Source organism: Lissotriton vulgaris, chromosome 8 (assembly GCF_964263255.1).
Source record: "Lissotriton vulgaris chromosome 8, aLisVul1.2, whole genome shotgun sequence".
In the NCBI taxonomy this organism is placed as follows: domain Eukaryota; kingdom Metazoa; phylum Chordata; class Amphibia; order Caudata; family Salamandridae; genus Lissotriton; species Lissotriton vulgaris.
This window is the reverse complement of record NC_141696.1, coordinates 1,395,217,758-1,395,234,845: the sequence shown is the minus strand read 5'-3', so window position 1 is coordinate 1,395,234,845 and position 17,088 is coordinate 1,395,217,758. Positions and strand designations below refer to the sequence as shown.

The window sequence follows — 17,088 nt, the reverse complement described above, 5'->3', positions numbered from 1 at the left end:
AATCCTCTGATCTCCACCTCCAACAGATAACCTGCTCAACCCAGTTCCAACGCATCCCTAACCACAGTCAGCTCTGGGTGGGGTCAGGAGCAGGGTCCTTTGCTGGTCCAACTGCAGATCAGAAGCCACTCTGCTGATTCAACTGCAGTTCAGAAGCTACCACGTCAGATCCTTTGCAGGCTCCTCCAACACCTGGATGGAAGTGGAGAGTTTACCTGGTGCTGGGCCTCAATGCAAAAGCTTGCATGTGCCACATAGCACGGTTGGGGAGCAAGCTGCAAGAGGCTAGGAGGCCTATATGCCTCCTCAAGGAGACCCAGGACGGAGGTGGAAACATCGGGAACATGTCCTGGACACATTGGTCCAGAGGAGAGGCAAGAAACTGCCATCCAGGATGAGAGATGTAGGGAAGCCTCTGCGAAGGACTTGGGTGTGCCTTCAGCAAGCTGATGGAGAAGCTCGAAGATATAAAGAGGTTAGTTGTCATCTGGGGATGGTCCATGACAGACTGTGGCCAGCCAATCTTGTTTGGGTAGGAGGAAGAATTGTACCCTGACCTTTTCAGAAGGGAAGCGACCATCAGCTTTGTTAACACCGGAGAGCCACTGCTGAGGCCTAAAGGGAGCATCACACAGTGCCCATTCTCAAAGCTGCAACCTTCGCTATGGGCCCTTTATCTGTAAAGGTATGCACTTCCTGTTGCAGAGTGGACTTATGGTGCTTGGTCAGTCACCTTGATGGTGGTGGAAGGTGCGGACGGGTCTAAAGAAACGGGAGGGGGTAACCCATAGGACAATGTGGCGGACCCACTTGTCTTTATCTAGCTAGGACTCTCCCCACTGATGGAAGTTGCCCTGTGCCACATCCGGATGCAATTGCCATTTGTGATCTGCGATGTGTCACCGACTAAGTTGGTCTACCCCGGTATTTAAAGATATTGCCAGGTGGTGCACGACCAGGGAACTTCCCCGATAATCTAGCCAGGTCCAGAGCCACAGAGCCTCACAGCACAATACCCTGAAACGTTCCCTGCCTGCCTGTTGCAGTTGCATATGGCGTTGGTGTGGTCCACGTGAACCTACACCAGACCCATTTAATAGTTGGTGGGAAGGCCTTCAACGCCCAGCAAATCACCCGCAACTCCAATAGGTTGATGTGGAGGAGGGATCCACCGGATGGCAGAATCTTCAGATCTCCACATCTCAAAGATAGCCTCCCCAACCCAGTAGAGCTGTGTCCGCCACCCCATCTGTTGTGAGTTGTGTTTAGGAGGGGAGTCTGCTGCTGGTCCAAATATGGTCGAGCAGCCACCACTGCAGATCGTTTGCAGTCACCTCAAACACCTGTATTGAATCAGACAGGTTGCCTTGATGCTGTACCCACTGAGACTTCAGGTTCCACTGTAATGCTTAAACGGGCCTTTTGCCATAACTGGCGAGCAGGATGCCGGAAACTAATAGGCCTAAAAGGCTCACAGCCAAGTGTGGCCCTGAATAGAAGTTGAAACATTGGAATCATAGCTCGAATGTCCTGGACTCACTGGTCTATAAGAGAAGCTCTAAAGTGCACCATAGGCAGGATGGCTCTGATGAAAGGGAGCCTCTGCAGAGGAGTCAAATGCGACTGGCTGAGAACCTCAATCATGTCAAGAGGTTCGCCATCGCCTGGAAGTCATGCGCAACTGACTGTGGCAAGCCCACCTTCAATACCCAGTCACAGAGATAGGTTAAGACTGGTACCCTGACCTTATCAGATGGGCAGCGACCACGGTTATCACCTTTGTGAACACCATAAGGGCATTGGCGAGGCCAAAAAGTGAGCACAGCAAAATGAAATGCTTGTGCCCCACCTTTTACCGCAGGTAGCGCCTGTTGGCCAAAAGACTGGGAATCTGGTGTAGGTGGTAGGCATGGTGGGTCTAATCGATGTGGTAAGGCGTCGCTCGGCTAGAAAATCTGCTGTCCGATTTGCCCGATGTGATGAGATATTTCCCACTTCTACAGGAAGTCACCAATCCTCCTTTCCACAGGATAGATGTGTATCGCTAAGGGTGCACTATAGATGTTTTTTGGTTGTTGGCAGAGGGGCAAAAGTTTGGGAAGAACACTGTCCCTGGTGGCCAGACCATTGTTTGCTGGACCCATGGCCTTGACCACAAAAGGACTGGGTTTTTACAGGTGGTCGATACACCAAGGTGTGACAGATCCTCTTAATTTAGGACGACATTGCTGAGGGGGGGGGGGGAGGGAGGGGGGGGGAGGGAGGGAGGGGGATTAACAGACTGGAGCGGAGAGGCCCAGAAAATGTGCTCTAGGTTTGACTTTCATTAAAACATTCTAGGACCAAATCCCGCTTTTCACCAAACAGATGGGCATTGTCAAAAAGCATGTCCATTAAGGACATCCCTGGTAAACCCACTGAACCACATCCATATATACCAGTTCCCATAGCCCTGCCCAGACAATCTGTGGTATCTTGGCCTGAGTGGTGACAAATTTCGTTGCATCTTGAATGGTTTGGGCTAATGAAGCCTGTAAGTCTTCTGGGGCCTCCGGTACGATGTCACCAACCATGTGCCAAAGTGTGTGGCTATAAAGCCCCGAAGGCAGCTTTCATTGACTGACCTCAGGGCAAAACGGACAGAGGAGAACATGTGTTTACCCAAAGAATTCATGCATTTTGACTCCCTATCAGAGGAGGGTTGGAAAAGCGTTTGAGTTAACTTGACTGGTGGACTCCTACACCACCAAATTTCCTGGTGTTGGAAGGAGAATTAAAATAATCTGAGTCGCCGGGAGCAGGTCTATTGCTATAGGTGACTGGTCGGTTGACTGAAGAACCAAAGCATGGTTTAGCCCAAGTGCCCAACAACATATCAGTAAACACATCATTAAAAGTCAAAAAAGTTTTGTCGGTGTCTATTAGGCTGAAGGACCACTGTGAGTAAGTTTGTCTTAACCTCCATAGTGGGGAGGTGAAGAACAAGGACCCGAGCAGACCTTCAGATTATTGTGGCGAAGGAAAGTACTCTGTGGCTGGACTGGGGAGAAACTAACCCTGTGTTGGGTGAGGTAGCCAATCTACTGCCCTTCTGTAATGATGTGTCCCAGTTGTCTTCATCATAAGGAGGGGTTAATTTCTGCCTTTCTCCACCATGATCAACTCCATATGGTTGGCTCTGATCAGAGTCAGAGCCAAATGGCAGACATAATGTATGTGCACAGCATTGGAAGTGTGTTCTTGTCCAAAGGGTTCAGCATAGGTTGTGACACTTCGAGAGCTGAAGGAAGCCTTGGTCAAGTTGAAGCCAGCTCAGAGTAGGACAATACAGTAGGTTACAAGTCCTTCTTCAGCTCTATTGGTACCGGCGATTATGAACAAGCGGCTAGTGTGGGCTTTGGCACCCAGCCAAAGACCGGTACAGAACCAGAGGGGAGTTCAAGGGGCCTAGATGGCTCACAAGGGCAAACTCCCCAAAAGGTAACCCATCTGGAAGACCCTGTGGATCCTTTGGGACTAAAGGCATGCCAGAAGCAGCTGGAAGCATGCCAAAAACGTGGAGCATAGCATCTCGAAAGGCTTCGACTGCCTTGTTGTCCATGCACCCGTGACCTCTGGGTGCATTGAGACCAGAGATGGAATTGCCTCCTCTGGGAACAGGAACAAGATAGAGAGGCACAGTGATGAACTTGCACCATAACTGGAGAGTGGCAGGAAGGGGCTGAGTCCCGCTTGGACTTATGTTTCTTTTTCAACGTGCCTGAAGACTGAGCGCGAGACAGATCTGCCTCAGGAGCTTGTCTCCACTCATGACTTGGAGCAGGACTTGTGAAGAGCCTACCAACACTTTGCCACATGGGGCTTTACCTTGTGACATTGGATGGCTTTCGGGTTCATCTGGGTGCAGTTGTAGCAGGCATTAGGGATTTCTGTGACAAACGCAAGCACCAAAGGCACACCTCCTGGAGGTCCGTCACAGACATCTGCTTGCAACAATCGCTACAAGGCTTAAATCCTATAGTCTTAGGGGGTGAAATCCCTTGAACACAGGAAAAAAAATATAGAAAACAGTGAATAACAAAGAGGAGCAGATTTCCAGATCTGCATTTGAGGATGAGGAAATGAAGGAACCAGCCAGAACAGAATGGCGTCACAGATGCCACCAATTGCCAGCATATGGTGCACTGCTTTCTATTTTCCAGATCCAGTTTGGCGCCAGGGGATATTCACAAGGAGAGGAATCTGCAGTTAGAAGTATTCAACAGAATGAGTCATTCTTCATCTATAAAAAAACTGAACATTTCTTCCAGCATTTAAATGGAAATTTAGAACTTCTCTTTTAAGCAGTCTACATGCCACTTTTGTGCAGGGTGCACTATAGTCTACTTGGATACAAAATCAACTATGCCTGTGTTGTATCCAGCAAGGCTTCCAAGCGGCATTTATACATAATCCAAATATGCAAGGCTAACCACCCCATCATACCACCCTTAGAAAGGGCTTAACAGTGAGAAAGAAGCTGTATCACCCAACCAAATTAAGTTGCCAAAGGAACCTTTGAGTAGGCAAGCACAACCCAAATGTCAATCTCCTCCCCATACACTCAAGCTGCTCACTGATTAGAGTTTGTGGCAGTACATCATCATTAATATTTTCCACTTGCCACTTTGTATCTTGCTTTGTATCTTGCTTTGTGTCTACTGCTCCCAGATTTGGGATTCACCTTTCGTGGCTTCTCTGCCATCCCATCTATCCCACATCAAAAAGCTGGGGCTCAGACATAAAATACCCAGCTTTCACAACAAATGTGGATGTTAAAATTGTATCCAGTAGTTTAGGTATGCTGAAATCATCTGGTTGCTCCGATTAGCATGGCCATCTACAACTGTGAAAAGTGATTTTGGCCCACATTAGGCCTGCCCCCTTTGATGCCCCAATCCAAGAAGTTGAACTTTAATGTAGGCTGCCAAGGAACAACTACATCATTTGGAAAAAGGGGACAATTTGGCTAGGGTAGATTAGGAGCAGGCCCTTTCTGCCAGGTTATCCCCATATTTTCTGCATTCCATCGCCTATTTTTCTGATCTTCTTTTTGTCGGTTGTAGGACTCTGGGCACTTTATCACTGCTAATTAAGTGCTAAAGTGCATGTGCATTCTCCTCTAAACAAGGTACGATTGGTTTACACCGCTTTGGCATAATTGATTCACTTATACGTCCCTTGTAAAGTAGTATCCAATATACCCAGGGTCTGTAAATTAAATGCTACCCACAGAAGTAGCCTTTCAAATCTGTCTCAGGCCTGCCACTGCAGGGCCTATGTACACAGGTTACTGCTGCTTCAACTTGGTTTTCAAAACTACTTCCCAAGCCTTAAACTCCACTTTTATTGGGGCGTGGCTTGGGGCATCAAGATGGCGGTCGTACTCAGAAATTGCTTGGGACTCCTGCGTCATCCGCAATAAACTGCCATAGTATCCCAGTCCATCCGTGCCTGTAGGTGGACCAATGTCACCATTGCGGGCAATGGGTGTGGGGCCGAAAGCATTAGAGGGTCTTTGGTTCGTTTTGATCCATTTTGCCGTGGTCGTATGCCGAACCTAATATAGCTGCAAAGGGTACAGGGTCAAGACTGATTTGCATATGGCTGGAAATAAACTGGAGTGGCATGGTGAGCAAAAGAACGATGGATTTAACCCAGATCTCTTGACTGGGGACTTGTTTGCGTAGCACAACCTAAGATAGCTGCTGCGGGTCGCACCTGCGCTTCACGGTCCTGCCGCAGGCTCCGATGCGGCGAAAGAGTGCCTGGCCAGCCCAGGGATCTGCCGGGAGACTGAAGATAGAGGTGGCGCACCGTTGAGGCCCGGCGAGTGACCCAGAGCTAGAGATGTGCTGATCCCGGACGAGTCCTTGGCTGAGAGCTGCTTGGCTGGTGTGGGGCGAGCTTCAGTTGTTGGGCGCTGGAGACTAGCGTGCCAGAGGATAGACGCCCGCCCCTGTGGCTCACCTTCTGAGGCGGTGTGCGTCCCTGCTACCCTGTGTGCCCCTAGACGGGACCCGTTCCTCAGTGATGCTGCTTCCCTGGTGAGCGAGGAGGCCGGGACCTGCACTGGGCTGGGGCTGTGGGAGGCACTCTCTCAAGCCCCGGCTGCTGTTTGAGAGGGCCGTGGCATTTAGCGTCTGAAGCTCTGCTGCACTGACATCCTGCCAAGGTACAAGGCCTATGGGCCTAGGACAGTTACATTTTGCTATCTTTGACCATCCCTGAGGAAACTGTCAAGTCTTTTGGGTGATTGATGACACATTACTGATCTGTCATTTAACTTGGAACCTTTCACCCTACGCAGTGCCCTGCCATGACAGCGGTTGGGGATACTCCTCCCCTAGTTTAACGTTATGAGCCTTATTGCTGGGTCCTGTGGGCCACCCTTGAATAGACAGTGGGGTCCTAGCTTCGTACAAATACTTCCCTACTCCTGCTCTCCTTCTTAGGCCCTGCAATCTGTGGACATAAGTGGTGCCCCAACCCACATCTGGCTGCTCCCACAAGAGGACACAGTAAGTGGGCCATACCTCCAAGGATCCAAACGGGGAGACCAGCAGGGGGAAATGCAGGGAAGCGGACCACTATAGAAGAGAGCGATTTGGAAAGTATCCTCCAGGCAATCCACTCGTCTCAAACTGTGGTGGAGAGTAAAATCAGAGAAGTGCGGGTCGGTGTAGCACTTCACGATTTGCATAATGCCACAAGCAGACTAACAGAGGCCGTGGGACGTCTCTCTACAGTCGAGGATGAAGTCACTACCCTGAAGGCTAAGGTGTCCCATCTCCTCAATCGTACCAACGAATTGCACCACCGAGCTAAGGACACAGAGTACCGCTCAAGGCAAAACAACCTGAGAGTTGTGGGCTTTTTGGAAGATGCTGAGCACACTCAACCTGCTGAGTTTCTAGAGGAATGGATCAAAACTTGGATGCCAGCCGACAAGTTATCGTCTTGGTTTGCGATCGAACGAGTACACGGAACAATTACTCCTATGCCTCTACCTGGTGCACCGTGCCATCCCACTTGCAAGCTGTGCCACTGGATTCAAGCTGGCCTGGCTGATGAGGGGTGATACTCCGAAACCGGTCGAAGGATTCTTGATTCCTGTCTAGGGAGGACCTGGCTTGGCAGTTCGGGCTAGACTGTTCCCGTGAGGAGGTGGGTGAAGACTGATTTGCATATGGTTGGGGGCATGGTGAGCAAATGATCCTGGGGGTAAATATTTGATTTGTTCAGCATTCTGTCCATTATTGTTTGCACAGCATTCTGCTGCTGGAATTTGTCATCTGCACAAGTCTGTGTTGGGTGTCTATCGAGATCGCTGACATCTGCCCTGTCTGAGCGAGAACTTGGCAGTCACTGACTTCCCTAAAGACGCGCTGCCCACAGGCAGCCCAGCGTGGTTCATCTCTCCTCCCCTACCAGCTTCAGGAGGAGAAGTCATCTGTGGCACAGGTTCCGTTCCAGCGAGATCACCACACCGGCCTCACTAGTGCCTAAGAACAACCGAGCACGCGATGTCTGTGTCCCCGATTTCCCCCCAAAAAACAGATCTCAGCGAGGGTGCCGACAGTGAGGGAGGCACCGCCACACATATCGCCTGGATAAGGTTTCCAACGGCATTCTGATCGCCACCTCTGTACCCCCAACAGGTACTGTATACAGAGAACCGCAAGAGCTAAGGACCCACTGTACATGGCTTCACAGGTGTTTAGGCCCACCTGAAGGCCCAGACAGCTCAGCTGTAAACTCGCCCGATACGTTTTTTTGCAAAGCGCTTCTTGCCTAATTGCATTCAACTGTGCTAACTCCCCGGGCAGGGCCATAAATCCCTAAAAAGATGTGCGCAGGCGGTTCCAACGGTTTACTGATCCATTGCTGGGAATCTGACCAAGTCCCTGCGGGACGGTAGAGTCCTGTCTAGAAGCGCACAGGCGCTTCTAGCGTTAACTGATTATAGAATTTGTGTTGTTTTGCCACATATGAGCCTTCCTTTCTTTTACCATATGACCTTTTTGTTTGCACCTCTTGCACTGATCATATAATATATGTTGTTTTGTTACCTATGAGCCTTCCTTTCAGTCTACATAATTTGCAAAGTACTTATTATAACATGTTGTTTTGGTCATGTCGTAATGCCCAATATAGAAAGTTATTTATATATTCCCATGTGGAGTCTCATGTGTGGTGTACTCATTGTGTTACTATGCAAGTGTGTTGTGCAAATGCTTCACACTGATAAGCCTGCCTGCTCTGCGCCAAGCTACCAGATGGTGAGCACAGGTTATCCTTGGTGTGTAACTGACTTGCACGGACTAGAGTGGTGGGTTCTGCCTGGCTTAGGGGGAATAGCCAAGCCAAACAGAAACTCCAATTCTAACTGGGAAATTACCTGACCTACTCCCTAGTGTATTTCAATTAGCATAGATGGGCTAGCCAAAAGCGGATTTGAGGAGTACCAAATTAAGAATATAAGACCAAAGACTAGTCTCACAAGACAGGGAACCACATATTCAAGACAGAATTTGCTGATTGGGCCATTAAGCTCTGCAACTTCTGATTCGTTACTCAGGCCCCCGATACGGGACTTTGTGCTCCACTTTCTACTACTTTCCATAATTTAGGTTTCTACCTTGAAGCCAATTGTACACTTAGTCTTTATGTAACACAATTTCATGTATTTACTTCTGATCTCAAAACATATTCAGAACATGTTCCAGTTTCTTGACAGAAGTCATCACACTCTAGTCATTAATGTTCTCAGCCACTCCCATATTGATTACCAGAACACATTACTTCTAACCCCCCTCCAAAAATCACTGAAACAGCTTTAATTGATTCAAAATGTGGCACTTGTTTGATTTGCAAGGTACCTAAATACCATCATATTTCTCTTCTTTGAACCAATAACGCATGCATTCAGCACCAAGATGTTTTTCAATAATATCCCGGTGGCTAAATCTGAATGGTTGAAATCTAATAACCTATTTCTTCTGAAGGTTCTTAGAACTAAAACGGACTAATTTGGTGACTAAGCTTTCTCAGTGGCTTCTGCAGGAATCTTGAATTCATTACTTCTGCTTAGGTCATTACTGACTTCACTTAAACTACCACAACTATAACCGACACATTTGGACTTAAGTATCTTTCCTCGATTCATATGTTCAATCATCCCATGTCAAAATGGAAATCCCAAGCAATTTACAATTTAAGCATATAACATTAACTACCCCGAAGGCTTTAATATAGTTTCCTTATACTGTCAAAGAACAAATATGAAAGAGTGAAGAAGACCAGCGGGAACTCAGAATTGGGTAGACGAGATAATGCATGAGTGCCTATAAAAGACACCAACGGTGGAGAACGGTAGTTACATATAGGATTTGCTAATAAAGAAAGTAAGTTTGGTACTATGCACAGCACACCATGTCCCAGCTAGATCTGTGTTACAGAAAGAACCATGCATGTATCCACACCAACCTCATGCAGACTCTCCTCCCAACTTCTGTTGCTACGAGATATCCAAAGTTATTCCATCTCAGAAGGGCCACCTTGGACCCAAGAGGCCTGCATAGCTATCGTCTCTCCTAATAACCTATCTTGCCTATATCCTGGGTCAGCCACAAGGTGCCAATATAAGCCCAAGACAATGGCCATTATTAAAGCACATAGTTGTAATATTCATGTAAAATATACAAGCCAGTGAAGACAATAAAAAAAATTGAGCCATGTTGAATTTAGCACACGTAAAAACTGCCATGAGCTGAATACTAGATTTCAAGCGGTGACATTTAATAAAAGGAAAATACAACAAAAGATAAAGCAAGCAGCAAACGTTACTTACAAATGAACACGTGAACTGCATATACTCCACATAGGCCTTCTTGATATCTGGTTTAAATGTTTCTTCCATGGCCGATAACCTTAAAAAAGCACACGAGAAGTGGGTATAGGTAAGTCTCAAGCCAGTTGTTTTTCATTGATTGTCAGTACAGGAAACGCTATGCTTTTGAAATGCTGATCTTAAACTGTATCCCAACAGGTAATATTTGGTAGACAATTATACATGTATGTTGAAAACATTACACGAAAGGAAATAAAGGAGACAGATATTCAATTACTCTTTTTTTGTTATTTATCTTGTATTCAAAGGTAATTGTAAAACAGGGTCATGATCATACAGTTGTAGCAGCACTGTATTTAGACAAATCAAATGACAACCATAAAATACTTGGTGCTCAATGGTGTGCAAGTGAGAGATAGCGACGCAAGTGGTAGGAAAAACAGCTTAAACTGCGCAGGAAGGGTGTGAGTGCAAGTATCATACAGTGGGTGGCTTAGTGAAGTGAACAATTCAAGTGACTTAAGTGTTCAATTCACAGTTAAGCAATAGCCGCAGTAGAATTTGCGCCAATGAATGTGCTGTACAGTCGGCGACGTTTCGAGCCTCAATTGTGTGGGGTCATCTTCAGGATGTGGTTGTAGGTTTAGTTCCAGTGCTGGGAAGGCAGGAGTCAATTGCTTGGAGGTTAGATGCGAGCGAGCAGGCGTCTGATGAGGATTGTGGGTCAAAAGATTTGGAGCGCCGCGGTCCGGCGTCTCAGGGGTTCTTTAATTGTCAATGAGGTGCAGCGAGTGTGGGCCTCAAGGTGGCGGGATGTCAGGCGTGTGGCCGTTAATTCATCAGTATGCTTAATCAGAGCAATTGACTCCTGCCTTCCCAGCAAATTGTCTACCAAATATTACCTGTTGGGATATTGTTTTTTGTTCAACCTGGTCACCCTGATCCCGACCAGGTCTGTGGGTCTTACTCCTATAATACTTTACTGATCTTAAACTGTAGCATGATAAAGTTCAAGTACAGACCATCTTGTAAACCTACACATTTAGATCTAGTTTTCCAAAACAATTACCATCACGAAACTTCTTCCATGTACCTTTGTCAATGGCATAAAAAAACTGCTTTCATTTGGAAAGGAGAATCAGGTTCCATCATCAGCTGAAAATGTTGAATTTATGACGGATGACATTAATCTGCACGGAATGACAGACTACCTCCGACAGCAATAAATAAATATCTCTAAAATTACCATCAATAAGTGTGGAGGTTCATACATTAGCAGACTAGCATGTTTGTTTCTTTATGCGCAAGAAAACAAAAACGTTTGGCAAGACAAAAACCCTTAAAAGGTCATAGCACTGCAGTCAACGATACATACAAAAGGACATGTATTCATCCATCCACTAAATCATTTAGCCATACAAAAAAAAAACCTTCCAGGCATCAATGCTTGCATATTGCGCAAGTGATGGATCTGTTACACGTTCACACAACCCACATTACTCATGTCTAAAAAAAGGAAGGCTATCCATACCACCCTTTATCAATTCACCAACCCCACAACTGCTATTGCCAAGTTCTCTCCTTTTACTCCCTTCCACCTCAATCATCCTACACTTTCCACACCCAATTCATCTCGTTACAACTACCATTCTCACTTTCAACGGACTTATTTAACTTTCCTCAAACTCTGCTAACCAACCGTCCACAAACTCTCTCCCTCCATTGCTAGCCAACAGGTAAACTTGACAATGAAGAGGAATTAACATGAACCACTTAAACATCTATGAATGTATCTTGGACTGAAAACTGGTTAGGATACACAGGAAGTTGCAACCCAGCACAGATGACTGGTGGAAGGAGGCAAATATTGACCTGCACCTCCAGCTTGTTTCCTTCAGAATGAGGCAGGCTGAAGGTGGACTGATACAGGTTACAGGTACCGGGGGGGGCCGCTGGGAGAAGACCTACATAGGTGTGGGACATCCCTGCAGATTTGACCATCTGGCATCGCTGGTTGCCGCAGAGGCCCTATGACTCTCTTGTGAAAGTCGGTGAACGATTGGTAGGGATCCAGGGCCGATACCACAGTCCATTTGAACTCAAAAACCAGTGCAGATGGACTCAAGTGCCAGATGATGGAATCAGGACTGGCACCCCTCCTAGAAGGTGCTATACCTGCTTGTTGGGCCCTGTTAGCCATAGTCAATTGGCTGTTCTTGCTTATTACTGAGCTGTCCTAATAATTATTTTAACATGCACGGGTCAGGCAGATGCTATACCTCAATGGGCCCAGGATGGAACCCTTTGCACATTGTCTGTCTGAAAGAGACATGCAGGTGCTACCAGTGGGAGGAGGGGTGTAATAAAAGGAAGAACAGAAAATCAGAAATGATGCTGATACCTTGAGTGTCTAGAAGGTGCTTGGAGATTCTACGACCACTTCCCATAGCAAAGTGGTCCAGGTCTGGCTGTATGCCTACAAGCCGCAACGCTTGAGTGGGCGATCCAATGCCCGTGTAGAAAGACCATTCTAATACCTATAATGTGCAAACACAACAAATGCTCAAAACAATACTATTGTGCACAGCTGCATCACAAAAGTGGGAAAAGAACACTAAAGGCAAACTTTTGACTCCCAAGTGATCAAAAAGGGCAATGGACAAGAACACTATGCTGTCAACCAAGATGCAGGGAGTAGCTGGGGAACTATCAGAGAGCTTTGATGTGAAGCCACTCCTCCTCCGTATGCAGCAAAGTTTGCACACAAACCATGGCAAAACAGATAAGCAATAAGAAATCCTTGACCTGGGTATGGGACTCTCATGCTATTGAGAAGTTTAATGTCCGCATCTTCAAGGACACCTTGTCAACAGTATGAAAAGCCCTCACCCACCTTAGCGGTGGCATGCTTCATCGGCAGGCCCCTCTTGGCACTGGTGAAGCAGACTCAAGTGCGAGCTAATGCCTATTAAGGGAGCTCCAGAGGTATTTATTTATTTCAGTGCCCAGGACAATATATGGTGTGCACCTGAATGTGAAAGACCGCTGATGGTGTGGGACTCAGGAGGCTGCAAGGGACTCTTATGTCCACCAAGAGGTATTTTTAGAATATCGCTTTTCCCTCCCTCCCATCTGCCTCCTGATCCCCACACCACAGTGGCCACACTCCGTCACACTCTCTCAAACATACAACTGTGTGGCACAGTACTCCAGTAAGTCCGAGACCCAGTCATATTAGCTGGCCAAACCAGCATGACCAAATGACATATTGATGGAAGCTCCTAATCTCCATTTAGCACCACACCTTATGAAAGCTGCAGAAACATCAGACGGAATGTCTCCCACATTCTATGATGACAGCCTCCAGTACATACAGACACGAACACCAGTGTAGTCCCTTACTACCACCCAACACCAGTCCATAGAACAAAAGTCTTAACGGGCCAGGATAGGTAATCATTAGACTACTAAACCCTATAATTTCATCCACTGGAGCCAAGTCACATACTCCCAGCCATATGCAACAATCAAGGTTCCAGTCCATGTAATCCCATGAAGAAATAAGAAAACCACCAACGAACACTACCTCCAGTACCAGACACCTGTCAAACCTTACCCTGTATGTGGTCTGGGGCCAGTCGCTGAACAAATGGTAACAAAACCACAAGAGAAAACAAAGACGCACTATACCTCACAATGATATACTCTTCTTTCAATACCAGGCACCGGCTGAAATTTACTATTTCTTCACAGTGACAACTGGCCACAGAGTACACTCAAGGGAACGTGTTACTTCCAGCCACCACACACTGGGTACTAGACTTCCCAACGTTTCTCTCACAAAGGGGTACTACTCTTTCCCAATTGTCCACACCACAGAGTTCTCCCAAATGTATCTTCAGGAAACGGTTCTACTTTTCTCCAGTGTCCAAATCATCATACAAAAAAATACTACAATTTTGTCTCTTGCGACAGGGTGAGTACTCCTCCCTACTGTTGCAGCACTAAAACTGGGGTGCTGCTCTTCCACATTTAGTGACAGGATAACTCTTACCCATCCCATAATAGTACCTGCAGCTTGTTACAAAATACTAATCAAAGGAGGGGGAATGAGGGCTTTTTTCGAGAGGTCCAGCACACATGCACAATCAAGATACAAACAAACAAGGGTATGCAGGTCCTACAGGTGGAGAATGAGGGAGAGATCTCAGAGAAATAATGATAGGTTGTCCTCTAGAAAGGAATTTCGGAATTAGGGCCCTCACACACCCATCCCGCTGAGTGCCATACTTCATCATAGGGCATGCTCCTCGTCAGGTCGGCGCTGCAATACCCAATGGGCTCCCTATGAAGGGGTTCTTTGGCGGAGATCTTGTATTCCTTGCCGTTTGGTGCTGTGGGTGTGAGGGACCTACAAAGTATAGACGTGTTATAGTGAAGGTCAATAGACCGAGTGGATTAAAACAGGGAAAGGAAAGTCAGGTAGAACAATTTTAATAACCCCGACTTCTAACCTGATTAAAAGAGAGGAGTGGCGACTACCCGAAATAAGGTTGCAGGATGTTGCGCTCAGTCTCATATGGTCGACATGCTTCTTGCCTCTTAGTCAGAATGATCTGACGGCAAGTCCTCAGGACATAATGTGAATGTATCTATTGACACTAAAAACTGTGTTATTGTGGTGTACTGACCTAGATTTACCACATACGGCACCTAAAGGTGAAGTACCTGTTGATGCGGCGGCCAACCTAACAAGCATTAGAAATGCAATAGGTCTCGCAGCATTAGAGTTAGTGCTTTTAGAATTGTTTATGGGTTTTTTTGTAAATCTTTAGCATGAGGTTGAGGGTGAGTGAGGGTGAGTGAGTGAGGGTGAGGGGTTGAGGGTGAGTGAGGGTGAGGCTGAGGGGTTGAGGGTGAGGGTGAGTGAGGGTGAGTGAGGGGTTGAGGGTGAGGGGTTGAGGGTGAGTGAGGGTGAGGGGTTGAGGGTGGGTGAGGGGTTGAGGGTGAGTGAGGGTGAGGGGTTGAGGGTGAGTGAGGGTGAGGGTGAGTGAGGGTGAGGGTGAGTGAGGGTGAGTGAGGGTGAGGGTGAGTGAGGGTGGGTGAGTGTGAGTGTGAGTGAGGGTGAGTGTGGGTGAGTGTGGGTGAGTGTGGGTGAGGGTGAGGGATTGAGGGTGAGGGGTTGAGGGTGAGGGGTTGAGGGTGAGGGGTTGAGGGTGAGTGAGGGTGAGGGGTTGAGGGTGAGTGAGGGTGAGGGGTTGAGGGTGAGGGGTTGAGGGTGAGTGGGGGTGAGTGAGGGTGAGGGGTTGAGGGTGGGTGAGGGGTTGAGGGTGAGTGAGGGTGAGTGAGGGTGAGGGTGAGTGAGGGTGGGTGAGTGTGAGTGAGGGTGAGTGTGGGTGAGTGTGGGTGAGTGTGGGTGAGTGTGGGTGAGTGAGGGTGAGGGATTGAGGGTGAGGGGTTGAGGGTGGGTGAGGGGTCGAGGGTGAGTGAGGGTGAGGGTGAGTGAGGGTGAGGGGTTGAGGGTGAGGGGTTGAGGGTGAGTGGGGGTGAGTGAGGGTGAGGGGTTGAGGGTGAGTGAGGGTGAGGGGTTGAGGGTGAGTGAGGATGAGGGGTTGAGGGTGGGTGAGGGTGAGTGAGGGTGAGTGTGAGTGAGGGTGAGTGAGGGTGAGGGTGAGTGAAGGTGGGTGAGGGTGAGTGAAGGTGGGTGAGGGGTTGAGGGTGATTGAGGGTGAGGCGTTGAGGGTGAGTGAGGGTGAGGGGTTGAGGGTGAGTGAAGGTGAGGGTGAGGGTGAGTGAGGGTGAGGGGTTGAGGGTGAGTGAGGGTGAGTGAGGGTGAGGGGTTGAGGGTGAGTGAGGATGAGTGAGAGTGAGGGTGAGTGAGGGGTTGAGGGTGAGGGGTTGAGGGTGAGTGAGGGTGAGGGGTTGAGGGTGAGTGAGGGTGAGGTGTTGAGGGTGAGTGAGGGTGAGGTGTTGAGGGTGAGTGAGGGTGAGGTGTTGAGGGTGAGTGAGGGTGAGGGGTTGAGGGTGAGTGAGGGTGAGGGTAGGTGAGGGGTTGAGGGTGAGTGAGGGTGAGTGAGGGTGAGGGTGAGTGAGGGTGAGGGTGAGTGAGGGTGAGTGAGGGTGAGGGGTTGAGGGTGAGTGAGGGTGAGGGTGAGTGTGGGTGAGTGAGGGTGAGGGTGAGTGAGGGTGAGTGAGGGTGAGGGGTTGAGGGTGAGTGAGGGTGAGGGTGAGTGTGGGTGAGGGTGAGTGAGGGTGAGGGGTTGAGGGTGAGTGAGGGTGAGTGAGGGTGAGGGTGAGTGAGGGTGAGGGGTTGAGGGTGAGTGAGGGTGAGTGTGGGTGAGCTACATCTAATGACTTCAGAGGACTGCTTATAGACTGTTTAAATTACAACCACTGTCGATAGTAAGTACTATTGACCCTGATAACACCCTAATATATGTCCAAAGTCACAGTTTGGTAGGACTGGGCCAGACCAATGTATATGTTTCTATAAGTGTAGTCAGGACCATACAAGGGTTAGTTGAATAGCCTTGGCGGAAAACCCTGCTTCATTGTCTGGGAAGATTTTATTTAAATAGCTCGTTCCACATTTAGCTGTAACAACTTAGGAGAGAGCCTTCCCCACCCACATCAAGGAATATAAAACCTGTAAACGGTGCTACCTGACGGTAGAGCCCCTTTGCAAAACAGACATCAGGCAAAGAGTTATGCTGTTACTCTTAAATAGAGTGTTATGATGGAATGCACATTGAGCCCCCCGGCCTGGGGGCGTGAGGCGGGAGGGGCTTGGCTGGGCTCCAGCGTGTGTAGGATTCCTGCTTCCCTGCACGGGGGTCTCCTCTCTGCCTGCAGCTGAGGTCACATCCTGCCCTGCCCGCCGCTCCAGACATCCATACAACTCTGCCTCCTTTGTTGTGGTGCGAGCAGAGCAGGCGCGAGAGAGGCACGGAGAAACCCTGGCACTGCCAGCTGCAAGGGGCACGGGAGCAAGATCACACGGAGAGACGCAGCGGCGCCCGGGACTGAAGGGAACGGGTCCTTGTTGTTGAGCGGAAACCGAAAGAAGAGGTACCTCTGTCGGCCCCGCGGGCTGCAGAGCACCAAGAAAGGGTGGAGGGGGCAGGGGAGGAGGGGTCCGGGGAGGAGGGAAGGGCCAGAGGGACTTGATGGGAGTGGTGGGGGGGAGGGGGAGGGTA

The 17,088-nt window shown here is 48.5% G+C and overlaps 1 protein-coding gene across 1 annotated transcript in view; it reads right to left on the bottom strand.

Annotated features, from left to right (window-relative positions):
• LOC147698809 (E3 ubiquitin-protein ligase TTC3-like) overlaps positions 1 to 17,088 on the bottom strand; it is a 1,497,644-nt gene that overhangs the window by 1,467,438 nt on the left and 13,118 nt on the right. The window contains exon 2 of the mRNA XM_086935406.1: positions 9,893 to 9,971. Coding sequence (XP_086791532.1) covers positions 9,893 to 9,961 — 69 coding nt within the window. The 5' untranslated portion in view covers positions 9,962 to 9,971. The remainder of the gene's footprint in view (positions 1 to 9,892; positions 9,972 to 17,088) is intronic.